Source organism: Chrysemys picta, chromosome 3 (assembly GCF_011386835.1).
Source record: "Chrysemys picta bellii isolate R12L10 chromosome 3, ASM1138683v2, whole genome shotgun sequence".
Taxonomy (NCBI): Eukaryota; Metazoa; Chordata; order Testudines; family Emydidae; genus Chrysemys; species Chrysemys picta.
In genome coordinates this window covers 114937630-114959682 of record NC_088793.1, presented here as the reverse complement: position 1 = coordinate 114959682, position 22053 = coordinate 114937630, and the positions used below count along the sequence as shown (strand labels likewise).

Genomic DNA, 22053 nt, shown 5'->3' with positions numbered 1-22053 from the left:
CACCTTTACCTACTCTTTTGTTAAGCCTTAAGTACACAGAATTGGAAAGTCACATTTTAAGGGTAAGACAGCATAAAGGCCAGATCAAGTCTTATCTCCAGGCTGGCTGCTCCTAGATAGGACCTCCTTCAAAATTATTCAGTCCATACCCTAGGGTCCTCTCTCTTCTAGAAAGTCACTCCCACCTCCCTTAAATCTGCAGGGAAAAGGGTAAGTGGGGTCTGATAACTCAGTGTGATAGGATAGGGAGTTTCAAAGAAATGCTGCCAGCTTGTTACACCCACCTACAGAGCAAAATGCAAACTGGAATTACAGTTGATTTTAATCAGTCATAAATCTGTCTTCACCGCTTTGTGGTGTTTTGATAGGTTCACATGCTTCTTTCATTATTAGGCAATCCCTCTTTTTGACTTTTTAGGATTGCATGATAAAACAACTAAGGTTAACTGACAAATAAACTAGTTTAAGGTATTACACTGCCTTTAACTTTAAAATTAAATTGTGATGTTAAATGCGTAAAAATTTGGAATTTTGTAGGAAAATCCCTCCTCAGGCATTGAAACAAGTAAATAAATTGTTCCCATTTACTTTGAGCTTAAAAACTGTAAAGTCTATGTTAATACAGAGTGTTCTAATATTTCTTTACATCTCATTAATGTCAACATGAAATGTAAACTTAACTGTCGAAACTGAGAACACATTACTCCACTATCTGCTGGCTTCATTTATTATTAATAATCCCTTTGTTGTGAGCATAAACAATACACAGAACACATGTGTGTTTTACATTTTTCTGTTTAAAAAAATCATTAAAGAAGACCCAATAACTTCCACAACAGCACTGGAAAAATCTGTGTGACCTGCATGAGACAACATCTCTTTTTAAATTATTCTAATGGACACAGCAATTGCAGTTCCATCACAGCTGTACTGAGGAAACCAGGTAAGTTGAGCTGGTTGGAAATCTAACATTTATTTTTATTCCAAATTGGTATAAAAGGTCAAAATATCAAAATTTGTCATGGAACTGAAAATTCAGAAAAAAAAATCAAGTTGGAAGTCAGGTAGAGCAGGGATTTGAGAAGAGGTCTCCTATCTCCCCACTGAGTGCCCTAACCAGCAGGATATTGGCTACAATGGGATAGGTGAGGCTGTCTTTCTCCTCTGCTGCTCTACCCTGAGAAAGGGCTGACCTGGCTTAGGCACTTAACTCCAGGAGAGGACTCATGAATCTTGAGCAGAGATTGATGCCTTCTTCCAGCCTGGGGAGTCTGGTACTTAAGTCCTTTGGAGGAGCTGGGCCCTATTTCCTCTTCCTTTCATTTGTGGGCCTGGCTAGTTTATGCAGCTCCCTACCTAGTTTGCTGGCTTCTGTGAATCTCTTTTTTAGGCATTTCTCTCTCTCCAGACAATGCCTGAGAAGCCTGGGCCCCTAACTCAGGCCTGTAAATGCCACTAGGTGGCAGGGCACCTAGTAGTTAGGCATTGTAATGCTGAACATTGTAATGTCTAAATCCCCTTTGAGAATTTGGCCCCCTATTCCTCTTACTAGATCCATATGTCATAATGGCTGGTTCAAGACTCCTTATGCTGCGAGTTTCTGTGGGAGAAACTGTGTGTGAAGATGTCTCACAAAGCACTTCTATTCAAACTTCCCCCTACTGACTCCCTACAACAAACTGCAGGAGCAGTAGCTGACTGCCCAGTGAGAGTTGGTGCTGCAACAGCACAAACTTTGGAAACCTGGTAGGGTACTGTCACTCCCAAGCCCCCCATAAAGCCCGGGCATTAGACAACAGTCCCAGTTGTTCCTCTATTGTTAGCAGCTCTGCCCAGGGATAGTGTTGACAGGTGCTGTGTGTATCCGCACACAGTTCAGACAATAAAAACAATGAGGAGTACTTATGGCACCTTAGAGACTAACACATTTATTTGGGCATAAGCTTTCGTGGGCTAAAACCCACTTTATCAGATGCATGGAGTGGAAAGTACAGTAGAGAGGTATATATACACAGTACATGAAAAGATGGGAGTTGCCTTACCAAGTGGGGGGTCAGTGCTAATGAGACAATGCAATTAAAGTGGAAGTGGGCTATTCTCAGCAGTAAATTTCAAACTGTTTGAAATGGGCCACCCTGATTACATTGCCCTTGTTACCACTACAAACGTGATTTTTCCTCCCTGGTATTCTACTGTTGAGAATAGCCCACTTCCACTTTAATTGAATTGTCTCATTAGCACTGACCCCCCACTTAGTAAGGCAACTCCTATCTTTTCAGGTACTATGTATATATACTTGTCTCCTGTATTTTCTACTCCATGCACCTGATGAAGTGGGTTTTAGCCCACAAAAGCTTATGCCCAAATAAATTTGTTAGTCTCTAAGGTGCCACAAGGACTCCTTGTTGTTTTTGCTGATACAGACTAACACGGCTACCACTCTGAAACCTGTCACCGTGCAAGTTCAGACAGTGTGCCTCATTCTTCACTTGTAACATGTTCAACTAAAGTCAAGCCAATCCAATCAAGTTTTTTATATCACAACCCATCATCTTAATGTTTGACCTCCACTGTTCTAATCTTCAGCTTCTGTTTAACAAAGACTGGAAATTATACTGGATTGTATTGTGACATGGAACAGCATAAAATCAAACTCATTTCATTAGTGACCCACAATTATTTGAACTCAATAATCCATAAGAACATAAGAACGGCCATACTGGGTCAGACCAAAGGTCCATCTAGCCCAGTATCCTGTCTACCAACAATGGCCAATGCCAGGTGCCCCAGAGGGAGTAAACCTAACAGGCAATGATCAAGTGATCTCTCTCCTGCCAACCATCTCCATCCTCTGACAAATAGAGGCTAGGGACACCATTTCTTACCCATCCTGGCTAATAGCCATTAATGGACTTAACCACCATGAATGTATCCAGTTCTCTTTTAACCCCTGTTATAGTCCTAGCCTTCACAACCTCCTCAGGTAAGGAATTCCACAAGTTGACTGTGCGCTGCATGAAGAAGAACTTCCTTGTATTTATTTTAAACCTGCTGCCTATTAATTTCATTTGGTGACCCCTAGTTCTTGTATTATGGGAATAAATAAATAACTTTTCCTTATCCACTTTCTCCACATCACTCATGATTTTATATACCTCTATCATATCCCCCCCTTAGTCTCCTCTTTTCCAAGCTGAAGAGTCCTAGCCTCTTTAATCTCTCCTCATATGGGACCCATTCCAAACCCCTAATCATTTTAGTTGCCCTTTTCTGAACCTTTTCTAGTGCCAGTATATCTTTTTTGAGATGAGGGGACCACATCTGTATGCAGTATTTGAGATGTGGGTGTACCATCGATTTATGTAAGGGCAATAATATATTCTCAGTCTTATTCTCTATCCCCTTTTTAATGATTCCTAACATCCTGTTTGCTTTTTTGACCGCCTCTGCACACTGCATGGACATCTTCAGAGAACTATCCATGATGACTCCAAGATCTTTTTCCTGACTTGTTGTAGCTAAATTAGCCCCCATCATATTGTATGTATAGTTGGGGTTATTTTTTCCAATGTGCATTACTTTACATTTATCCACATTAAATTTCATTTGCCATTTTGTTGCCCAATCACTTAGTTTTGTGAGATCTTTTGGAAGTTCGTCACAGTCTGCTTTGGTCTTAATTATCTTGAGCAGTTTAGTATCAGAAGTTAAAAGGTTAATGTACTAATTCATTACGCCCTAGTAGCAAATCAACTCCCTTTTAGTACTAATCTATATATAAACTACAGACAGTTGAGTGTTTGCAACTTTTGACAACAGTCTTACAAGCATGATCTATGAACCAGGAAATGTATATACTGAATTAAGGACAGAAAGTCAGTTGGAACTCCTTGGATGGCTCACACAGTTCCTGCTCATACACAAAACCAACAAGGACAGATAACAATGAACATTTAGACCTGGCATCCCATGGAAACCTTGATTCTATAAAATATGTTGAATTAGCCCATTGTGTATGATACAGAGAACCATACCGATGTGCAATCAAACAGGTTCTGCCAGTAGTTGGCTATTTCTGTGCATTTACCTGGCCTGCTTTTGGAAGGCAGGAGCCACAAAGAAAGTAGAGCTGTTCATATTATTTTTCTCTTCTCAGGTCTTTTTGAGCTGAGTCTACACTGTGGAATTAAACCATTTGTAATTGGACAATTACTGACCACTTAAGTACAAATGCTTCAGTATATTTAAGCACCTTTGCATTTTTGTCTTGTATCCACAGTAATGCTCTTAACTGTTTCAGCTGCAATCAAAAGGACATCAGTGCACTATGGGACACTGGTGGAAAGAATATTTGAATCATTCCATCTTGTCTGTCTGCATTGACACTAGAATGGTTTGGGTTGGACAAATTCTTTTTCAAGGACTTGTGTATTCCCACTTGTGCAAATTGGCATCTCTGGGGACAAAGTGAGACACTGCCTTGAAAAACCAAATCTGCTAGGGAGTGCATAAGCGTTCTCATGAATGGGTGATATCACTGCTATATTTTTTTAGGAGGAAGTGCACTTGCCTCAGTTGCCCGAGTTCCTTCATCACTGCTGCAGAGAGTGAACAGATTTAGCTTAATGTCTTTAGGACTAGACCTTCACTTAATCTTTTTCTTATATTTTTCTTGTATTTGTAATACAATGTGCACCATATCACCAGTCCTCCCCCTTCGTCCCCTCCCTGTAAACCCTGTCTCTCCCCCTTCTATGTTGCCTGCTGCACAAATACTTCCAATCTACTGATGTCATTCTTACAATGATCATGCCAATGGAGAATTAGAGAACTCTTTTTGGCTTCTGTGTCATGGTACTTCATTAACTTTCTCACCATTTATTGTCTTTGGACAGTAGCACTCAGCTTTTCTATAAAACTACTGGGATTGGGGAGGGAAAGTCTAACAGAAAAACAGGGGTAACTGGGATTAAATGTTCAGTGTTGTGGACACTGAGTCAGCACCCTCATCATAGCGTTTTACAATCACATTATCACCTGCTCACATGGTACCACTGTGGCATGCTGCCAATGCACAAGACCCACAGTTTCCCTTTTGAATCCTGTTTATCCTTTTTCCAAATATGCCTGTTTTTATATAAATGTAGAGACAATCAGTTTTCATCTATTTGTTGGATTATATTTATACTGTAAATTCCATCTATGCACTTGTGTGTATGGAAACAGTATTACACACCTTGACCAAAGTGTACAAACTTGGGTATCTAAATTAAGGCTCCTAAAGTAAGGGACACCTACATAAGCAGATTGATTTTCACAGATAATGAGCACTCACAAATCCCATTGAATTCAACTGGGAGTTGCTGGTGCTCAGCATTAGAGCTGGTCAGAACATTTTTGATTAAATGTTTTTTTAATCAAAATATGCTATGTTGTCAAAGCTAAATGTTTTGCAGAGACATACAAAGGATTCTCCAAGAACTTGCAGGGCGGGATGGAGGGAAAGAAAGAATAGAGAAAAAGACAACAAATAAAAAAACAGACCTTTTCCATCTGAAAACAGGAAAATTGCTTGCTTGAAAATTTCTTTTCTTGAAGTAATTAGAGCCAGAGATCCATGACACTCTGCTCTATGCAGCCTTGGAAGTAGGCCAAACCTGTCAGTCAGAGGCAGGGGACTTATGGCTCCACCTGAGAAACCATCAGTTGAAACACTTCCATAGCCTAGGAAAAACTAAGTATTCTATATCAGTAAGGAAAATTAAATATTGACTAAATTGAATAATCCTCTGCAGAGCAAGGAATTCAATGAACAACAGGCTTTGAGTGCCAATTAATAATTCAGTACTTTTTCTCAACTAATACCCCGTTCAGGGTGGGTTGGATCTGTAGACCTCACTACTCGAAAAAAGGAAATTGTCAGGTAAGACTCAGATAAATTTTCCTATTCTTACTTGTAATGAGATCCACAGATCCATGACATTGGGATTTTTATAGCAGTGTCCACTCAACAGGAGGGAACTCTATACAGTTATGTACAGATGTGAAAGGGGATAACCCTTTCCTCGTAGTTATTGTGATGCTATAGCAAGGAGCACCTGTCTACTGAAGGCAGCATCAGATGATGCCTGATATCCAGCTTGTAGAAGTTTGAAAGTGGCATGAACAGATGACAAGTTTGCTGTTTTATAGATTTTCTGGTATGAGACCTGCAATCTTTTGCCCATGAGGCTGCCCTGGCTCTCAGGGAGTGAATTCTGGTATTGGAAGATGGAGCTACGCTTTCTGACTTCTAAGATACAATATCTCATCCACCTGGAAATGGAAGATTTTGAAACCTTCTTTCCCTTTCATATTGGATAATAAAAAACAATTTGTCAAGCATTTGTCCTTCTGATGTCAGCTGTGTGCTGAAGCTCTTTAGTATGAAGACGGGGTTGGTTCTGAGTACCACTTTAACCTTATGGGCTGAGGCTGTAGCAAAAGAGCTTCTAGCTCAAATACACTGCCAGCAGAAAAGATTGTTATCAAAAAAGCCATTTTAATGATTAGAAAGTAATGAGACGCCTTTGTAAGTGGTTCAGGGCCTGCAATGACAATGAGAAGCAGCATGTCAGGATGATGTAGAAGAGATGCTGCCCTCATAGAAAAACGCTGGACATGTAGGTAAGATGAAATTCACTACTTTGTCTAGCATCCTTAGTACAGCAAAGCAGCAACTTGACCTTTTAGAGTCTTAACTGCCAGGCCTAACCCGAATTCATTTTGAAGAAATTTGAGAATCTGTGGTACTGAAGCAGATTGAAAGTGTGTGGGGACAAGACCCCTGTCCTGGCACAAATTGTTAAAGCTCAATAAGAATACACTAAGATAATACAGAAAAGAATACACTAAGATAATAGATTTATTCCTGGAAGCTAAAAGTGTGGATATTAGCTGTCTGAATAACCTCTTTGGCTTAAGAGGCTCTTTCAAGAACAAGGTAGTTAGGCTCAAACTGTCTGGACCTTGATGCATGATTGGCTTTTGTAATATCCTACCCCTTCTCGATGGAAAGTAGATGGGGAGGTCTTTGTACCAGGTCAAGGACATCAGAGAATCAAGGCCTCCTTGATTAGAATCGGAATACCAAAATTACCAGTGCTGCTTCTCTCCTGATCTGTTCTTCTGCAATATTTTTGTGAGGAGAGGAAAAGGGATGGAAGGCATATAAGAGTCTCTTTTGGCCATCCTTGCAACAAGGCATCTGTTGCTGTGGCTCTGTGATCCCACTGAAAGACAACAACACTGAAACCTTTTGATTCAGGTGGGAGGCCAACAGATTTATCACAGAGAGAGACTACATTTTTTACGAGGAAATGAAACAGTTCTAGACATAGTACCCATTCTGGATGACCTAACTTTTGCCTGCTGAGCCAGTTTGCTGTAACATTCAATTTTGTCTTGGATGTGAATGGAGCAAATTGATTGCAGATTCTTTTTTGACCAAGTCATCATGAGGTGAGCTTCTCTTTGAAGGACTGTAGACCTTGTCCCCTTTGTCTATTGATGTCTGACATCACTGAGGTGCTGTCTGTCATGATCAGCACTTGAAGTAAGTCCAGATATGCAAGCAGAGCCTTAAGACCATATTGGATTGCTCTGAGGTCTCGCCAGTTTATGCTGTGCTTCCTCTCATGTTTGCACCAGATTCCTTGGACAGTCCTTGACCCCATGTGAATGACCCAAGAATCCTCCTGGGATTACACACCTTCATTGAGGCTCAGATAAGAGATAATTTAGGAAGAGATAAAGGGAAGCTCTGTGATGGCCTCATGAGCACTGGCCCATTAAGAATATCCACATGGGAGACCACTGATCCCAGAAGAGAAAGATACACGTGAAAGGTACTTCCCTTGAAAGGTTGACTGTTTTGATAAAATTTCTCCACATCTCCATCTTTTCTGCAGTAAGCAACTTTGCAGAGGTCATTAACTGACTCTCACAAAACTGTGGCTCTGCAGCATCCTTAGTGTTTTGGTGGTACATTCTATGAGGCCTAGATAAGGTGGTCACCCAGGAAGGGGTAGAAGAAGACCCCCTTCCTTTCTTGGAGCTGATAGTAACACTGCTAGCATTTTCATAAACACTTGCAGTGCTGTTCCTAAGCCAGTGTTTCTCAAATGTGGCCACCATGGCCACATGCGGCCATTGAGGGGTTTTCCTACGGCCATGACAGCCTCCCCTGAGCAGAGATGGAGAGGGGACAAAGCAGTACCTCTTCTCTGCTCCGGGGGAGGGCTTCAGCCCCCCCCCCCGATTCATCCAGAGGTTCTGGGAGCGAGCTTGAGCCCTCTCCTGTCCGTCCCCCCCGCTCCCCCGCTTCAGCCATGGTCTTCCGGGGGTGGAGTTCAGCCTCTCCTCTCCCACCCCAGCTTCAGCCGTGGGGCTCCGGAGATGGGCTTAACTCCCCTTGCCCCTCCCAGCTTCAGCCACAGGGCTCTGGCAGTGGGTTCTGGTCTTCAGCCTCCTAGGGCAGCGGGGCTCCAGGCTTCAGCATACACACACCCCGACTCCAGCCGTAGTGCTCTGGCTCTGGGCTTCAGCTCGGGGCAGCAGGGCTTCAAGAGGACCAGCCTTACTGGGCACTATGGTCAAGAGGCAAGAAGCAAGGTGAGACTAGGGTGTGAGGTCATGGAAGGGAGCTCAGGATAATGGGGGGAAGCAGCGAGACCGGGGGGGGAGGGGATTCAGGGCCGGATTTACACCTTATGCGCCCCTAGGTTCAGCATCTTCAGCACCCCCCTGCCTACAGCTGACCTTTGTGTTTTCCATAAAAAATGAAACGAAAAGAAATATGAACAATAATGTAAATATTTATTCAATACAATAACAAAAATACATGTAATTAAAACAATCACATAGGTAGCAGGTAGGAAAAATATGAAGGTGAAACTTATTTTGTAATGTATCAAATCCATGCTGGCTGCAATATACTATGGTAAAGATAGCAATAGCATTTTCATACACGCATGAATAGAGCCGCAAGCACAGAGGCAAGCTGGTAACTAAGTGTACCTCATATACATGAGCATCTAAAGACAGTGATGACGTTGGCCAATCACAAACAAGCAAAGCCAGGACCACGCGTGATGAAATCCAGGTGTAGAGTTGCCACGGTTTCCCATGTAATATCATCACTGGGTTGTTTATAATTTTTAAAATAAGTTTACGCTAACCACTTTTAACTGCGTATGTATTAACTTTTTAACTTTTAACCCACCTTTAACTTTTAGGCACCCCTAGGCACATGCCTACTGTGCCTAATTGGAAATCTAGCCCTAGGGGTGATGGGGAGCCTAGGGAGCGGTGGGGGACCGGGGAGGCAGCGGGGGCCAGAGGCGATGGGTGAGGGAGGCAGCGTGGCCAGGGGCACCAAAATATAACTGTATATTATTTTCAATATTGAGTCTGCAAAAAAAAAAACCTACATAAATAAATTACAATGATTTGGGCATGTATATGTGCATATTTATTTGTCTTTCCTAAAGTTAATTAAGTATTTTAGGAAAATTTGTCACAGCAGCCACCAAAAATTTTGTTATGAAAACCCCTGTCCTAAACCAAAGGGCAAGGATCTGCATCGGTAATGTGCTTCAAGAGCAAAATTTTAAGAAGCATCTGTGGGACTGTCAAACTGTGATACGGAGATTGGCATCATTCAAATGTCATGCCCTCTATTGATGGTGGCTAGTGTGGATTTAAAGGTCTCCATTGTGAATTTTTTTTTTTAATCGATTTGTTGATATAGTTGAAGTCAAGAAGTGCTCTGTAGTGTTCTGGCTTTTTTTTTTTAAAGAATGGTATGGAGTAAGGCTTTTTCTTGGAGGAGGGACAGGTTCAATTGTTCCCATTATGTTCTATGGTCAGCTCTACTCAGCACTTTGAAAATAAGACCTTTTATTCAGGTGCTCAGATATGAATTTAGGAGCCAAACATTAGGGCCCAAGTTTGACAACTAAGCCTATTTTATGTTTATGCATATAAAAAATACAAATTTATAAATGTTATATATATGAACTTAGATACCCACACAGGCCATATATTTCCAGACAAGAAACTTAGTTAAATTAGAGTTCAAATATTGTCTTTAAAACACTTTAATAGGAGGTTACTTAGGCTACTAAATTCATAATAGGCTTAGTTGTCAAACTTGGACCCTAATGTTAGGCTCCTAAATTCATATCTGAGCACCTGAATAAAAGGTTTTATTTTCAAAGTGCTGAGTAGAGCTGACCATAGAACATAATGGGAGCAATTGAACCTGTCCCTCCTCTTCAAAGGAGAAAAAGCCTTTAAAAAAAGGGCTCCTAGGCACCGGGGTGGTCTTGGGGCTCTGTGCACTGCCTGTGCCCACAGGGGCCATCCCCGCAGCTTCCATTGGCCATGGTTCCCAGCCAATGGGAGCTGCGGAGCCGGTGCTCGGGGCAGGGACAGCACGCAGAGCCCCCTGGTCACCCCTGCACCTAGGAGCTGGACATGCCAGCCTCTTCCAGGAGCGGCACTGAGCCAGGACAGGCAAGGAGCCTGCCTTAGCCCCACTGCGCTGCCGACTGGACTTTTAGCAGCCCAGTCACCAGTGCTGAACGGAGTTGCCAGTGTCCCTTTTCGACTGGGCCTTCTGGTCAAAAACCAAATGCCTGGCAACCCTCAGAAGTGTGGGGGGGGGGCAATGGCCACCAGCACTGGAACCTGCTACTCCTCTCACCCTCAGACCCTTCCCCCTGCTCCTCCTTTTTCCCCCAAGCCTCTCCCCCGCCAAGCCAGAAGCCCGAGTCAGGCCATGGGAAGAGCCACCCAAAGACCCTGGGCTGCTTGGGGAGCCCCGTACCTTCCACCGGCCCTGGATGGGGGGCACGAGAGGCCTAAGAGCAGCACCCAGCCAGTGTCTCTACTCCCCAGGAATGCTGCCCAGGACAGGTGGCGTATCCAGGGCTCCCCACAGCAGCCCCGGCTCCCTGTGCAGCTCTTACCCAGGCCTGGCTCCGGCTTTCAGCCTGGCCGAGGGCAGGGCCTCAGGGGGAAGAGGAGGAGCAGGGGACAGGGCCCTGTGCTAAAATGGGGCTAAGACCCACCTCAACCTCCACCGGAAAAGGCTGGTGTCACTATCAGACAAGGCCGGCACAACCCATTAGGCGACCTAGGCGGTCACCTAGGACACTACAATTTGGGGGGCGGCGACTGCGGCAGTATTTCGGCGGCGGGACCTTCCGCCGCCTCTGTGGGGGGCGGCATTTCGGGGCGGGACCTTCCGCCTCCTAGGGCGGCAGAAAAGCTGGCAGCACTCCTGCTAGCAGGGGCTGTACTTTGCAGCGAGGAGTTGATTAGCTCACCACCACCACCACCAAGCGTAATCCCTGTCACTGCTGCTCCACACCTGACTATTACACCCATGTTAAAAAGTGGGGGGGGCTGGTTTCTGGTGCTTCTGAGCCCCCAACTACCCATGTTGGGATGTCGTTATGAGCACTGAATAGACCGCAAGCTAAATCCCTAATCCAATGCAGACAGTGTCTCTTCCCAAATGCATGGGCCTGTCCTGTAACACAAGGGGCTCTGCAGCTCTTCAGGTAGCAGCAGTACGAGTGAAATGGTTTCTTAGGAACCTTTATAAATATAATACGCATACATTTCATAAAGCTAATGTGCTTAATTTTGTCATCTTCTATTTTTTATGTTTAAAATTAACGTGAACAGATGTAAAAGCAGAAAAACAAAAACATGTACATAAACAAAGCTACAAATAACCTAAAAAATGAGTAGCCCTTGATCCAAATTTTACAACCCAGTGTGCTCACTACACAGGTTGAGGAGACTGAGGACCACTGACTAGTACACAATGTACCACATGTTTACCAGTTACAGAAACACCTGTTATAAACATTTTCTGCTGATCCCATGTAATGCTTCACAATACTATTCAATATGAACCGCCTTCCATATTTCTTATCCCTGAACTGTGCTTTCAGTGGCTGCAGTGTAAATAAAGAACTGATACAGGTCCCATACTTACCAAGTACTTACATTACCTGCAAGGTAGACCTATTCCTTGCTATTTTTCTTTTATCTCCTGAGTTAGTTCATTGAAAGTAGAGAAACACACATTTCAGTATCACTCATACTCAAGAGCGTCCATGTCCCTAGCCTGAACCTGGAATGTCCAAAATGTTCAGACATTTGGGGCTGAAACTAAACCCCAGAATTTTCAAATGACATCTGGGATTTCGGCAACAGCTCTCTGTAGAGTATGGCCCCGGTTCTCCTTTTCAATCTACCCCTTCATGCTGTTCCATTATTACAAAGGAAGTGGGTAGCTGGCAGAGACAGCCCACAGGGAATAACCTTAGTGCAGGGGGCCTTCTCCTGTTAGTGCAGAGCCTGATGGAGAGTTCTGTGCCAGTTCCTGGAACAGCAGCACACGGGGGCGAAGCCAAAGTACTCTGCACTTCAATTATTCTGGGCTGCTGAGCCATCTAAATATGGCTCCAGGAAGCAGCTACAAATCAGAACAGCGCAAGAGCTGCCTTTACTTTTGTAGGACTGGAGACAAGCAGGCTCCCCGCGAAGTGCAAAATTCAGGAGCTACCTTTGTCCCACTCCGTCCTCTTCTGGGTTGTGCCTCTGTTTACCATCTTCTCAGAGGCCCGGCTCAGAATCTTTCCCAGCCTATTTGCTACAGCACTTCCTCAGGGTGTTATAAATCACCAGAATGAGCTAAATTTGCTGACAATAATGTGAGTAAGACAGAGGCGGAAGCAGGACACATTATGAGGCAGGATCACAAATCAAAACAAATTGAAAGTATTAATATTTAGTACTGACATTTAATCAGCTATGAAAGAAGAACTGGGACTGACAGCAGCTAGCCAGCTAGTGATTTTATAGATCTTATAGTTTATTTTTTAAAAAGGTAGCCTCAATCAGATTATTTTCTTAAATGCTTTGGTAAAAGCAGCATGTGTGCACACCGCAGTAATGTTGCAAGTGCCCCAGCGTGTTATCTTTTATTTTTTGTTGGTAAAGGAATGAATTTTAATTTCCCTAACATCACCTTGGTTTTTCTTATTTATTATCAATAAAAATATGTAATTAATTAATTAATTGGTCAAAACCATCAATAACGCAGAGTTGAGGCTGCCCAGTGATAGTTCATGCCCTTCCAGAATGTTGAGTTCAGCAAAACTCAAACGTCTGAAAACCAGGAAATACAGAGTTAAGGTAAACATCCACCCAATCTTCACTCTGCCCTCTTGAGCTATGCCCCAAAATACCCATAACACAGTTTGCCTGTCAGTGTAATGAATGCAGTGTAGTTGTAGACATGTCAGTCCCAGGATATTAGAGAGACAAGGTGGGTGAGGTAATATCTTTTATTGGACCAACTTCTGTTGGTGAAAGAGACAAGATTTCGAGCCACACAGAACTGGTTCGAAAGCTTGTCTCTCTCACCAACAGAAGTTAGTTCAGTGAAATATATTACCTCACCCATGTTTTCACTGTAAAGGACGGCACTAACTGCACTTGCCCTGAGCTCAAACACTGAGCCTACTTCCCCGACAAAATACCACACCTGTCAAATTTAACCATTTCCTATCCTTATACAATCCTTTCACACTTGCACACAGGATACCGCCTAAACCAATACTTTCCCCTACACATCCCAGATCACATGTGGAGGGGGCGAGGTAGACCCCCTAAGAAAGGCATGAGGCATACCAAATTTCAAGGCAATCTGAGTAACTGTGAGGATTTTAGAGCACTAAGAAGAATAATCCTTTATATAGAAAGGGTTTCTCAACCTTAACTATAGTGGAACTAGCGCTCCACTATAATATTATTATGAGACATCTAATTCTTAAGAGTAAGACTTTCAATGTCTCATTAAAACACAGTATGCACAATTCTTCACCTGAGCTGCGGCATGTAAGAAATTAGGAAGAGTAGCTCAAAGAATGCATGTCAGAAGAAGGAAACAAGAGGAGCCTAGGGGATGGTGTATTGACTCTGTTCTTGTGCAATGGTCCCTCATCTACCTACAAAGTAACCGTATACAGATTAATTAAACCTGAACATATATATTTGAATACATATTGAACTTTACCTAAAACTAGCATTCAAAGCTTTTCCCATTGATTTCTAGGACCAGTCTTACTGAATTCGCAAGCTATTCTATAATTTTTTCCTCATTATTCAACCTGTGGCCTCATGCCTTATTTACTGTACACTTTTCAAACCCTGCTCTAAAGACAGAATTATGAATTTCCTAACGGACTTTTCCATGGTGCTCACCGCTGTAGTATCTTAAGTACTTCATAAACATTTATACATTTATTCTCACAACATCCCTGTGAAGTTAGATGGTATCGTGAAGTTAGATGGTATCGTTATTCTCGTTTTACAGATGGTGAATTGAGGCACAGAGAGGTTAAGGTAAAAAATTAATTTGAATTTTGGGTGCCCAATTTGATGCTTAGATCCTGATTTTTCAGGATATTTAGTAGTGTATAAAACAATATATGTTAAAAGCACAGCTCCCATTGACTTTATTTGCAGTTGTGAGTGCTCAGAACTTCTGCAAATCAGACACCACTGTCTCAAGGTGTGCATGATGAACATGAGGAACACACACTTAATGATCACCTGTGAAAAGTCTGGTTTAAGTGATTTGCTCAACATCACATAGGAACTTAGCGGCTGATACTGGGATAGAATCAAATTCTCCACGGCAGTACTCAATTGCCTTAACCATCAGACCATCAATTCTCTTTCTGCAATCCTCTGCCTTTTTCACTGCATGTCTTCCAACTTTTGCAACAAATAACATAGGGGTCCTACAGATAACAGCCTCATTCACTACACAAGCCTAATTGATCTGCAGAGCATAGTCCATCCCGTGCACTGAATGATGTAGGGATCCTGTGGAAAAATAATATGTGATAATATAATTAAGGTCAGTACAATATGGATAAGGCTAAGATTTTGTCACGGATATTTTTAGTAAAAGTCAGGGACAGGTCACGGGCAATAAAGAAAAATTCACGGAAGCCCGTGACCTGTCCCTGACTTTTATTAAAAATATCCATGAGAAAATGGGGAGCTGCTGGGCAGCTGCGGGAGCCTGGCTGGGAGCTCCAGGGGCCCCCATCACCTGTGGGGGCTTGGAACTCCAGGGTCCCCCTCCCCCGCAGCTGGGAGCTGTGGGGTCCCCTGCCACCCATAGCAGCCAGGAGTTGTGGGGGCCCCCTGCCACCCACAGCAGCTTGAAGCTCGGGGGGTCCCCATCACCTTGGGTGGCAGGGGTACCCACAGCTCCCAGCCACTGGCAGGACCTTACAGCTCCCAGCTGCCTGCAGGCTGAAGTCACGGAGGTCTTTGGAAGTTACAGATTCCATGACTTCCACAACCTCTGTGATAAAATCATAGCCTTAAATATGGATATCACGAGGGGACCAAATTAAGGTTGTATGGGCAACCTTAAGTCAGACATTTCCTATTTTTTTGTGAGCTTGACTTATTAATTGTGTATATTTGCCTTGGATTCTTTTTTTTTTTTAAGTAATTGAAAAACAGAAATTCTACATGTGGAATCATATTGACACCTACATGGGACATCAGATCCACTGCACAGACCTCTGCCACTTGGGCTAACGAAATAACTGACAACACTAGTAGGTCATCATCCTCCACATAGGACCAACACTAAAGGGAGATGAAATATACACTTTGCCAATGGGTTTCACAGATATTTGCTGACAGCAGAAGAATGGTGAGACTCACTCTGGAAGCTTGGTTTCCATTCCAGGCTCTGGAAGAGAGTGTATTCTAGTGGGGACAGACCCAATAGTACCCCTGTTCCCCTCAAATCTGACTCCTGTACTCTCCAGCCTGAACCTGTCCCAAGTCCTGTCTCTTCCTCCCCTCAGCAACTCATCCTAGTGCCCTTGCTCACCCAGTCCAGGTCTCGCTCTCCACACCCCCTGTCAAAGTCCCAGACTCCTTCCTGGGCTCCGTATCCCAGTCTCCTTGTCCAGTCAGACCCAGTCTCACTCCTGCTCCTCATCCAATCTTAGTCTTTCCACCCCCACACCAGCTCCTAGCTCCCAGTCACCTAACCCAGTCATTCACAGTCTCCTCACCTGATCTCCTATTCCCAGTTTCCACCCCACTCACAGTCTCCCTTCCCTCTCCCCCCACACTCCTTGTACCAATCTAGTCTCTACTCTCTCTCTCTGTCCCCCTGCCCAGTCCACCTCTTGACTTCTCTGCATTTGAGTCAGGCTGCTTTTTCATGCTGGCTGGGCCAGCAGGAGGGTCCTTAAGAGTACAAGAAAGACAGTCTTCCAGATATCAGTTTCTGTGGCCTGACACCACAGTGATCTGCATCAGCCAGGAGCAGTAATTGCAGTGAAAGTCCTGCACAGCCCCAGCTGCCCTGGGATGGAGCATGCTCAGTCGCTTAGTTGGGGTGATGCATACACAGTCCAGTCAGCATATAGGAACTGTGAGGTGATGCAGTGTGCTCCATCCAGATGAAATCTTCAGAGAATCTCACTGGCAAACGCTAACAAATGTCTATTGAGTACATTCAAATTGAGATTTTTAAGAGGCTTATAACTTGGCCAAATTTGGGCAGGATTTCCTGGGAAAAGCAAAAAAGCACATCTCTGACACCAGGGTGACCTCCAATGCCAAACTGTTCTACGGCATGGAGGCACTAGAGTGTCTCAATTTTAAACAAAAAACAAAAAACAAACAAGACCATTTTAACACAGGCAAAACAAGGTATTTTCCCATCATTCTCAGAAACAGGTGAGCCATTTTGGCTGAAACTTTAAAAAAGAAAAAAATCATCTTGAGGCAGACACTTGGCATAGAAAATTTCAGCCTGAACAGTTGAAGTTTGACAAAATTATAAGCAACTGAAAACTGGGTCTTAAAATGGGAAGTGTAGGGCAACCTTAAGTATAGGCAGCACTACCAATTCACTGTGTCCATAGGAACAGTGAAATTTGCCTCCAAGACATTTGTGAAAAATTCTCTTTGTAGTATTCTTCGATGTGTTTCCTATTTCTTTCATCTTGTTTGTTATACTTCTGACTTGGACCAGCAAGAAACAGCAATAATAAACATTCACTCAGCCACCCAGCCTTAGCAACATTTGGCTTCCTTGACTGGCGCTGTGCGTGCCTCATGCACACTCCTACACCTATTCCAAGTGTACTGATTTTCACATGCTTATCATAAAGAACAATCCAATCTTGAGTGCATGGGGCATATGTGCACCTAGAGTGGGACCCACACTGACACCTACTCAAAGAAGAACTAGTAGATATAGATCTCTTAGGTACTTTTATGGCCCCCATCACCATAAAATCAGAGCACATCACAATCTCTAATGGATTTATTCTCACAACACCCTTATAACATAGGGAAGCCTGGTGCCATCCTTCCTCTATAAGCCATTTTTGCAAAATTGACAGGGACAGGAGGACAGGCTCTATAAACAGAATCATTCCTAGTGTTCAGGACATAACATCAGCATTCCTATATTATGGATGCCTAACGCCAACTGTGAAATCAAAAGGAAACTTTCCACAGAAAAGAGACTACTACGTGGATATTCCCTTATACTAGAGCACACCACACTATATTTAAAAAGAAAAGGAAACATTTTATCCTTAGATTTTGTATATACTGTGGCACTTTTTAAAATTCCGCTCCCTCTATAAACAGCCATAAGGTTTAGCCACTGAAGTCATTCAAGCTAAAGAAAACAGCTTAGGCTAGCAGGGTCAGCTCTCTTTTTCCAAATTCTGATACCCTGTGTGGGGATTTATGAACTCCAGCAGGATGGGGATCAAGGTATCTTTGTCATTTTTTTTTGGACCGCTTTAGGCAAGTGTTAAGAATTAACATGATCACATTGATGGGAAACAGCCAAGAGACATTTTATAATCATTCAGCTTTAATAAGCTTTGGAGATATTACTCATCTGCAAAATTAAACAGATACTTTAGTCATATGCTCTAGGCTTTAGGCACCAGAAAACATTCCGGCTCCATTTGAGAGAGAAAGACAGAGAGTGTTACTGATGCACAAATGCTTTTCCATAGAATGTTTCCTCTAGTGTATTGACTTGACTTGGTCTTGTGTTTTGCTACAGACAAATAAGTGGCTCCATAATCAACTGGATACTAGGTCCAATCTGGTTTTGTGTGAGTTTGTGCTGAATTTGGAGCCAGCTTCCTAGCCAGACAGAGGGCAGACAAGTTTTTATATCTGACCCTTAGAAGGTGCAAGGCCCGTGGGGTAACCTTTTAGTTTTCTAATAGGGCAACAGAAAGGAATTAATCTGTTGCGTCTATGGGGATTTACAGGTGTTAAGTTAACCACTGGAGGGCTCCTCTGGTGTTTCCTGAATGAGACAGAAACCTATTGCAAAGTACAGTGAAAATTTTTACACCAAAATCAAATATAAAAACTGAGATCAGCTGAAGTCATTTTCTTAGTTGATAGCAAGATACTCATACACACAAAATATAAATGGCAATATTGTCATTAAAATACATAGTAATATTTGATAAATTAAGTACTGAAAATAGCAAAAAGACAATAAAACATGCAAAAATTCCAAGAAAATTAAAAGATTAACCCACAGCTACTCCTCACTCATGATTTGAACATACTACCTTTGTAAGATAAGAAAAGATAGTATCCAGTACTAGACATACAGTATGTCATTAGCATGCAGTGAAATTCAGAGGAACTATTTTTCAATGGAAATGTATTGAAAAACACAAGGAAAAATTAATAAATAAATCAAATATAAGTGATACTGAATTCATACATAGATCTATCTGTATACATGCAAAATGTCATGCTAATTAAATATAATATAATTTGTATTTAACTTCTTCAATAAGAGAGTGAGGAGAAGGAGGAAAATTTCTAACATTTTAACCACGTGTTAAAGTGGGGCAGTGCATGGCAGAATACACCTTCATCTCCTACTTATCGTAAGTAATTATTAAATAGTTACTGCTCCAGCTGATTTGGCCCCAGAGAATGCATTTGCATCCCTAAACCATAATGTTATTGTGATGCTCCATTGCAAATATTGTGACTCTCCAACACAATCATGCAACACTATTACACCAAAAGACTAAATTCTGCTCTCCTTACTCATCTAATCCCATTGAAGTCAATGGGACAACTGAAATGAGTAAAGCAAACTGGAGATGTGTGGAATTTGTGCCCTCTACTGCCTTTTTTCGAAATGCCTGTACTTTAACTCCTGATTTTATCTTTAAATATCTTCATAAATTGAGCACTATTAAAATTATTTTATTTGCTGGGATATTTGTGATTGGGTCTGTGCCCAAGAGGAAAAAAGAGCTAAAGTTTAGTGTTTTCAGGGCAATATCCTATCCAGTAGAGCCCTACAGAGACAGAAACAGCACTGCTTTTTCTAACTTAGTTCAAGTCAATACTGTGGCTGTCAATGTGAGATAATCAGTACAGACCATCAATAGCAAGTTTATTGTAATCCCACACTATAATTTTTTTAAAAGGTGCTGCTTCCGGTTCCATCTGATACACAAATCCTTTTCAAAACTTCAATCTTCCTCTCTGATTTGTGGCCTGATTCTTACTCATACTGAGTATTATTTTACTGTTCAATAGAGTTAGGGTGCAAGAAGCTGGCAATATTAAATATTACACACAGTAATTTTTCCTAAACTGCAGTTTGTTGCTCAGACCTCCCAGATAACTGAAACAGAGACACAGATTAAGAAGGGGGGAAATCGCCTTTAACATAACCCAGCACAATATCCTGCAAAATTTTGCTACCAAATATTAAAATTCGGAAGAGAGTGGATATAGGGTCATTGCATTCCTGGTATTTTCCCAAGGAAGAAATACATTTTCATTTTGTCGTGGAGATTTATTTATTTATTTATTTTGCGGCTGGGGTCTTTTATTTTTAAATTAAGAATAAGGAAGGAGAGCTGATAAAAACCTGGGCATCTCTTAGAGATGTTTTATATATTCTATGCCATCTAAAAATTGTCTGCAGCCACATTCCACCACCTAATCCAAAAAAAGTACTGAAATGCATCTACAACTGCAAAAATATTAATGCTAATACTCCCCCATAGAACATTTTTATAGAAGTGTTCCACTAAGAAACACAAGACGCTATAGAGAAAAAAATGTAAAAATACCCTGTCTTTTAATAAAATGTGCTAGCTTAGGGAAACAATATCTCTTTATCTCTCTCCAACCAAATATGCATTTCAGGTATGAGGCATTTATTGCCACTCCTAAAGGCTCTGTATGATTGAAATGCTGTTTGCCATTAAGTCGACTACAACAGTTTTGCTAAGAAGGACACTGAGTTTCTGAACAGCTTCTCGTATAAGCCACCCATAGCATTCTACAGGCAGTCAGAGGAAAGAGCCTCTTGCTACAGACTCAAACTATCACTTACACCAGGTCTGAAGTTAACCAAAGGTGGTGGAGAAATCCCTTCTAGTGTATTTCAGACTCTCATTTTTATTTAATGTAGTTTTTGTTCTTGTTTTCCATACTTTTGCAGATTATTATTTTAGGCTTGTTTTTCCTAGGTCACATTTATGTTCATTATCTTTTTTTATGCTTATTTTTCATATACGTACACTTTCTAACATTTACAGCAACAATTACTCAACAGTCACAACAGCTGTTTTGTTTACTCCACGCTATCATTTACAGTCTAATTATTCGCTGGTGACTCAATTGATCAGACTACATGGCCTTTTATACAGAGATAATTCTGCATGCTTCTCTACATCCTACTTTACATATCCTGTTAAAATAAATCAAAGGTAAGATTTACCTGTAGAAGGCTGGAGGGCCAGCTTCTCTCATCCCAAAGCTGCTTTGATCATTTTCAAGGTAGTAGGGTACCTGTTGGCTGTGGTGATGGATGAAGGGTGAGAGCTGTGGCGCAGTTTGTAAGAATACCACGGGGCTTGGAGGGACATTGTTCAGCGAATGAAACCCTCCCAGACTGCTGGACCCAAATGATTCAGAAGCAGGGGCATAACTGAGGCTAGTAGAGCTGTACACCGGAGCGGCAGTGGCAAAGTCATAAGTGGTGCCTTCTGGGTAGTTAAAAACCCCTGTCTTGTTGCTCTCTACATACATCTCACTGAGTGACCGATCCAGGGGAATCTTCAGCTGAGGTCTGCTCAAAGTCTCCAGTTCAGTGCCTTGAATCTGGTGCAGCAGGGCAACTCCAGAGGTTTTGGTATGAAGGGTCATGGTCATTGTTAATGGCAGCGAGCAATTGGCATGTCTTTTTTTACTGTCAGCAGAGGGATCAACAGCTGATAGTCCACCTGAAAAAAGAGCAGAACCTGGTGTCAGCCTTGGCAAAAATCATGTTAAGGAAGCACTGCACAGGTATTCAGCTGGTCTCAGCAAGGAGGAGAATACAATCCAATGCAGCATGAGCTGTGAGAAAACACTCTCTTTCTCTCTCCCTGTCTCCCTCTCTCTAACATTTAAGTACTCCTCATCTGAGCTAATATGCATTACAAAGGTGCTGGCCATAGGCCAAGAACTCTTGCCTTGCACTGACATTGGTTTAAACATCTCTTCGGAAACAATTAGTTTTGGAGTGATACCAAATAATTGTTCCACTAAACTTTACTCCTATTAGCTGTTTAATTTTTCACTTCGTGGGGTCCTGCGGCTCTAGGGTGGCTAAGGGAAAACAGTGCTTATACCAAACTAGGAAGACTAGTCCAGTGGTCAGTCAGCTTACTGCTTTTTATGCCCCCACCAGGCTCCAATCTATCTCTGTTTATCTCTACTCCTGTTTGATTCATTTTCATGTTTGCTAGAAATATGTAATGTGTACATTGTAATGACCCTGGGTAGGACTACGCTGTAACTGAGATATGGCAGAACAGAGTATGTGTGTGTGTGTTTGTGTTTGTGCAGCCAGCCAGTCAGTAAAACTGTATT

The 22053-nt window shown here is 42.3% G+C and overlaps 1 protein-coding gene across 7 annotated transcripts in view; it reads right to left on the bottom strand.

Annotated features, from left to right (window-relative positions):
* The window catches only part of ESR1 (estrogen receptor 1), a 285413-nt gene that overhangs the window by 162135 nt on the left and 101225 nt on the right, over positions 1-22053 (bottom strand). For all 7 annotated transcript variants that reach the window (XM_042846311.2, NM_001282246.1, XM_042846300.2 and 4 more), the window contains 1 exon segment: positions 20918-21422. In XM_042846311.2, the coding sequence (XP_042702245.2) occupies positions 20918-21351 (434 nt within the window). In that variant the 5' untranslated portion in view covers positions 21352-21422.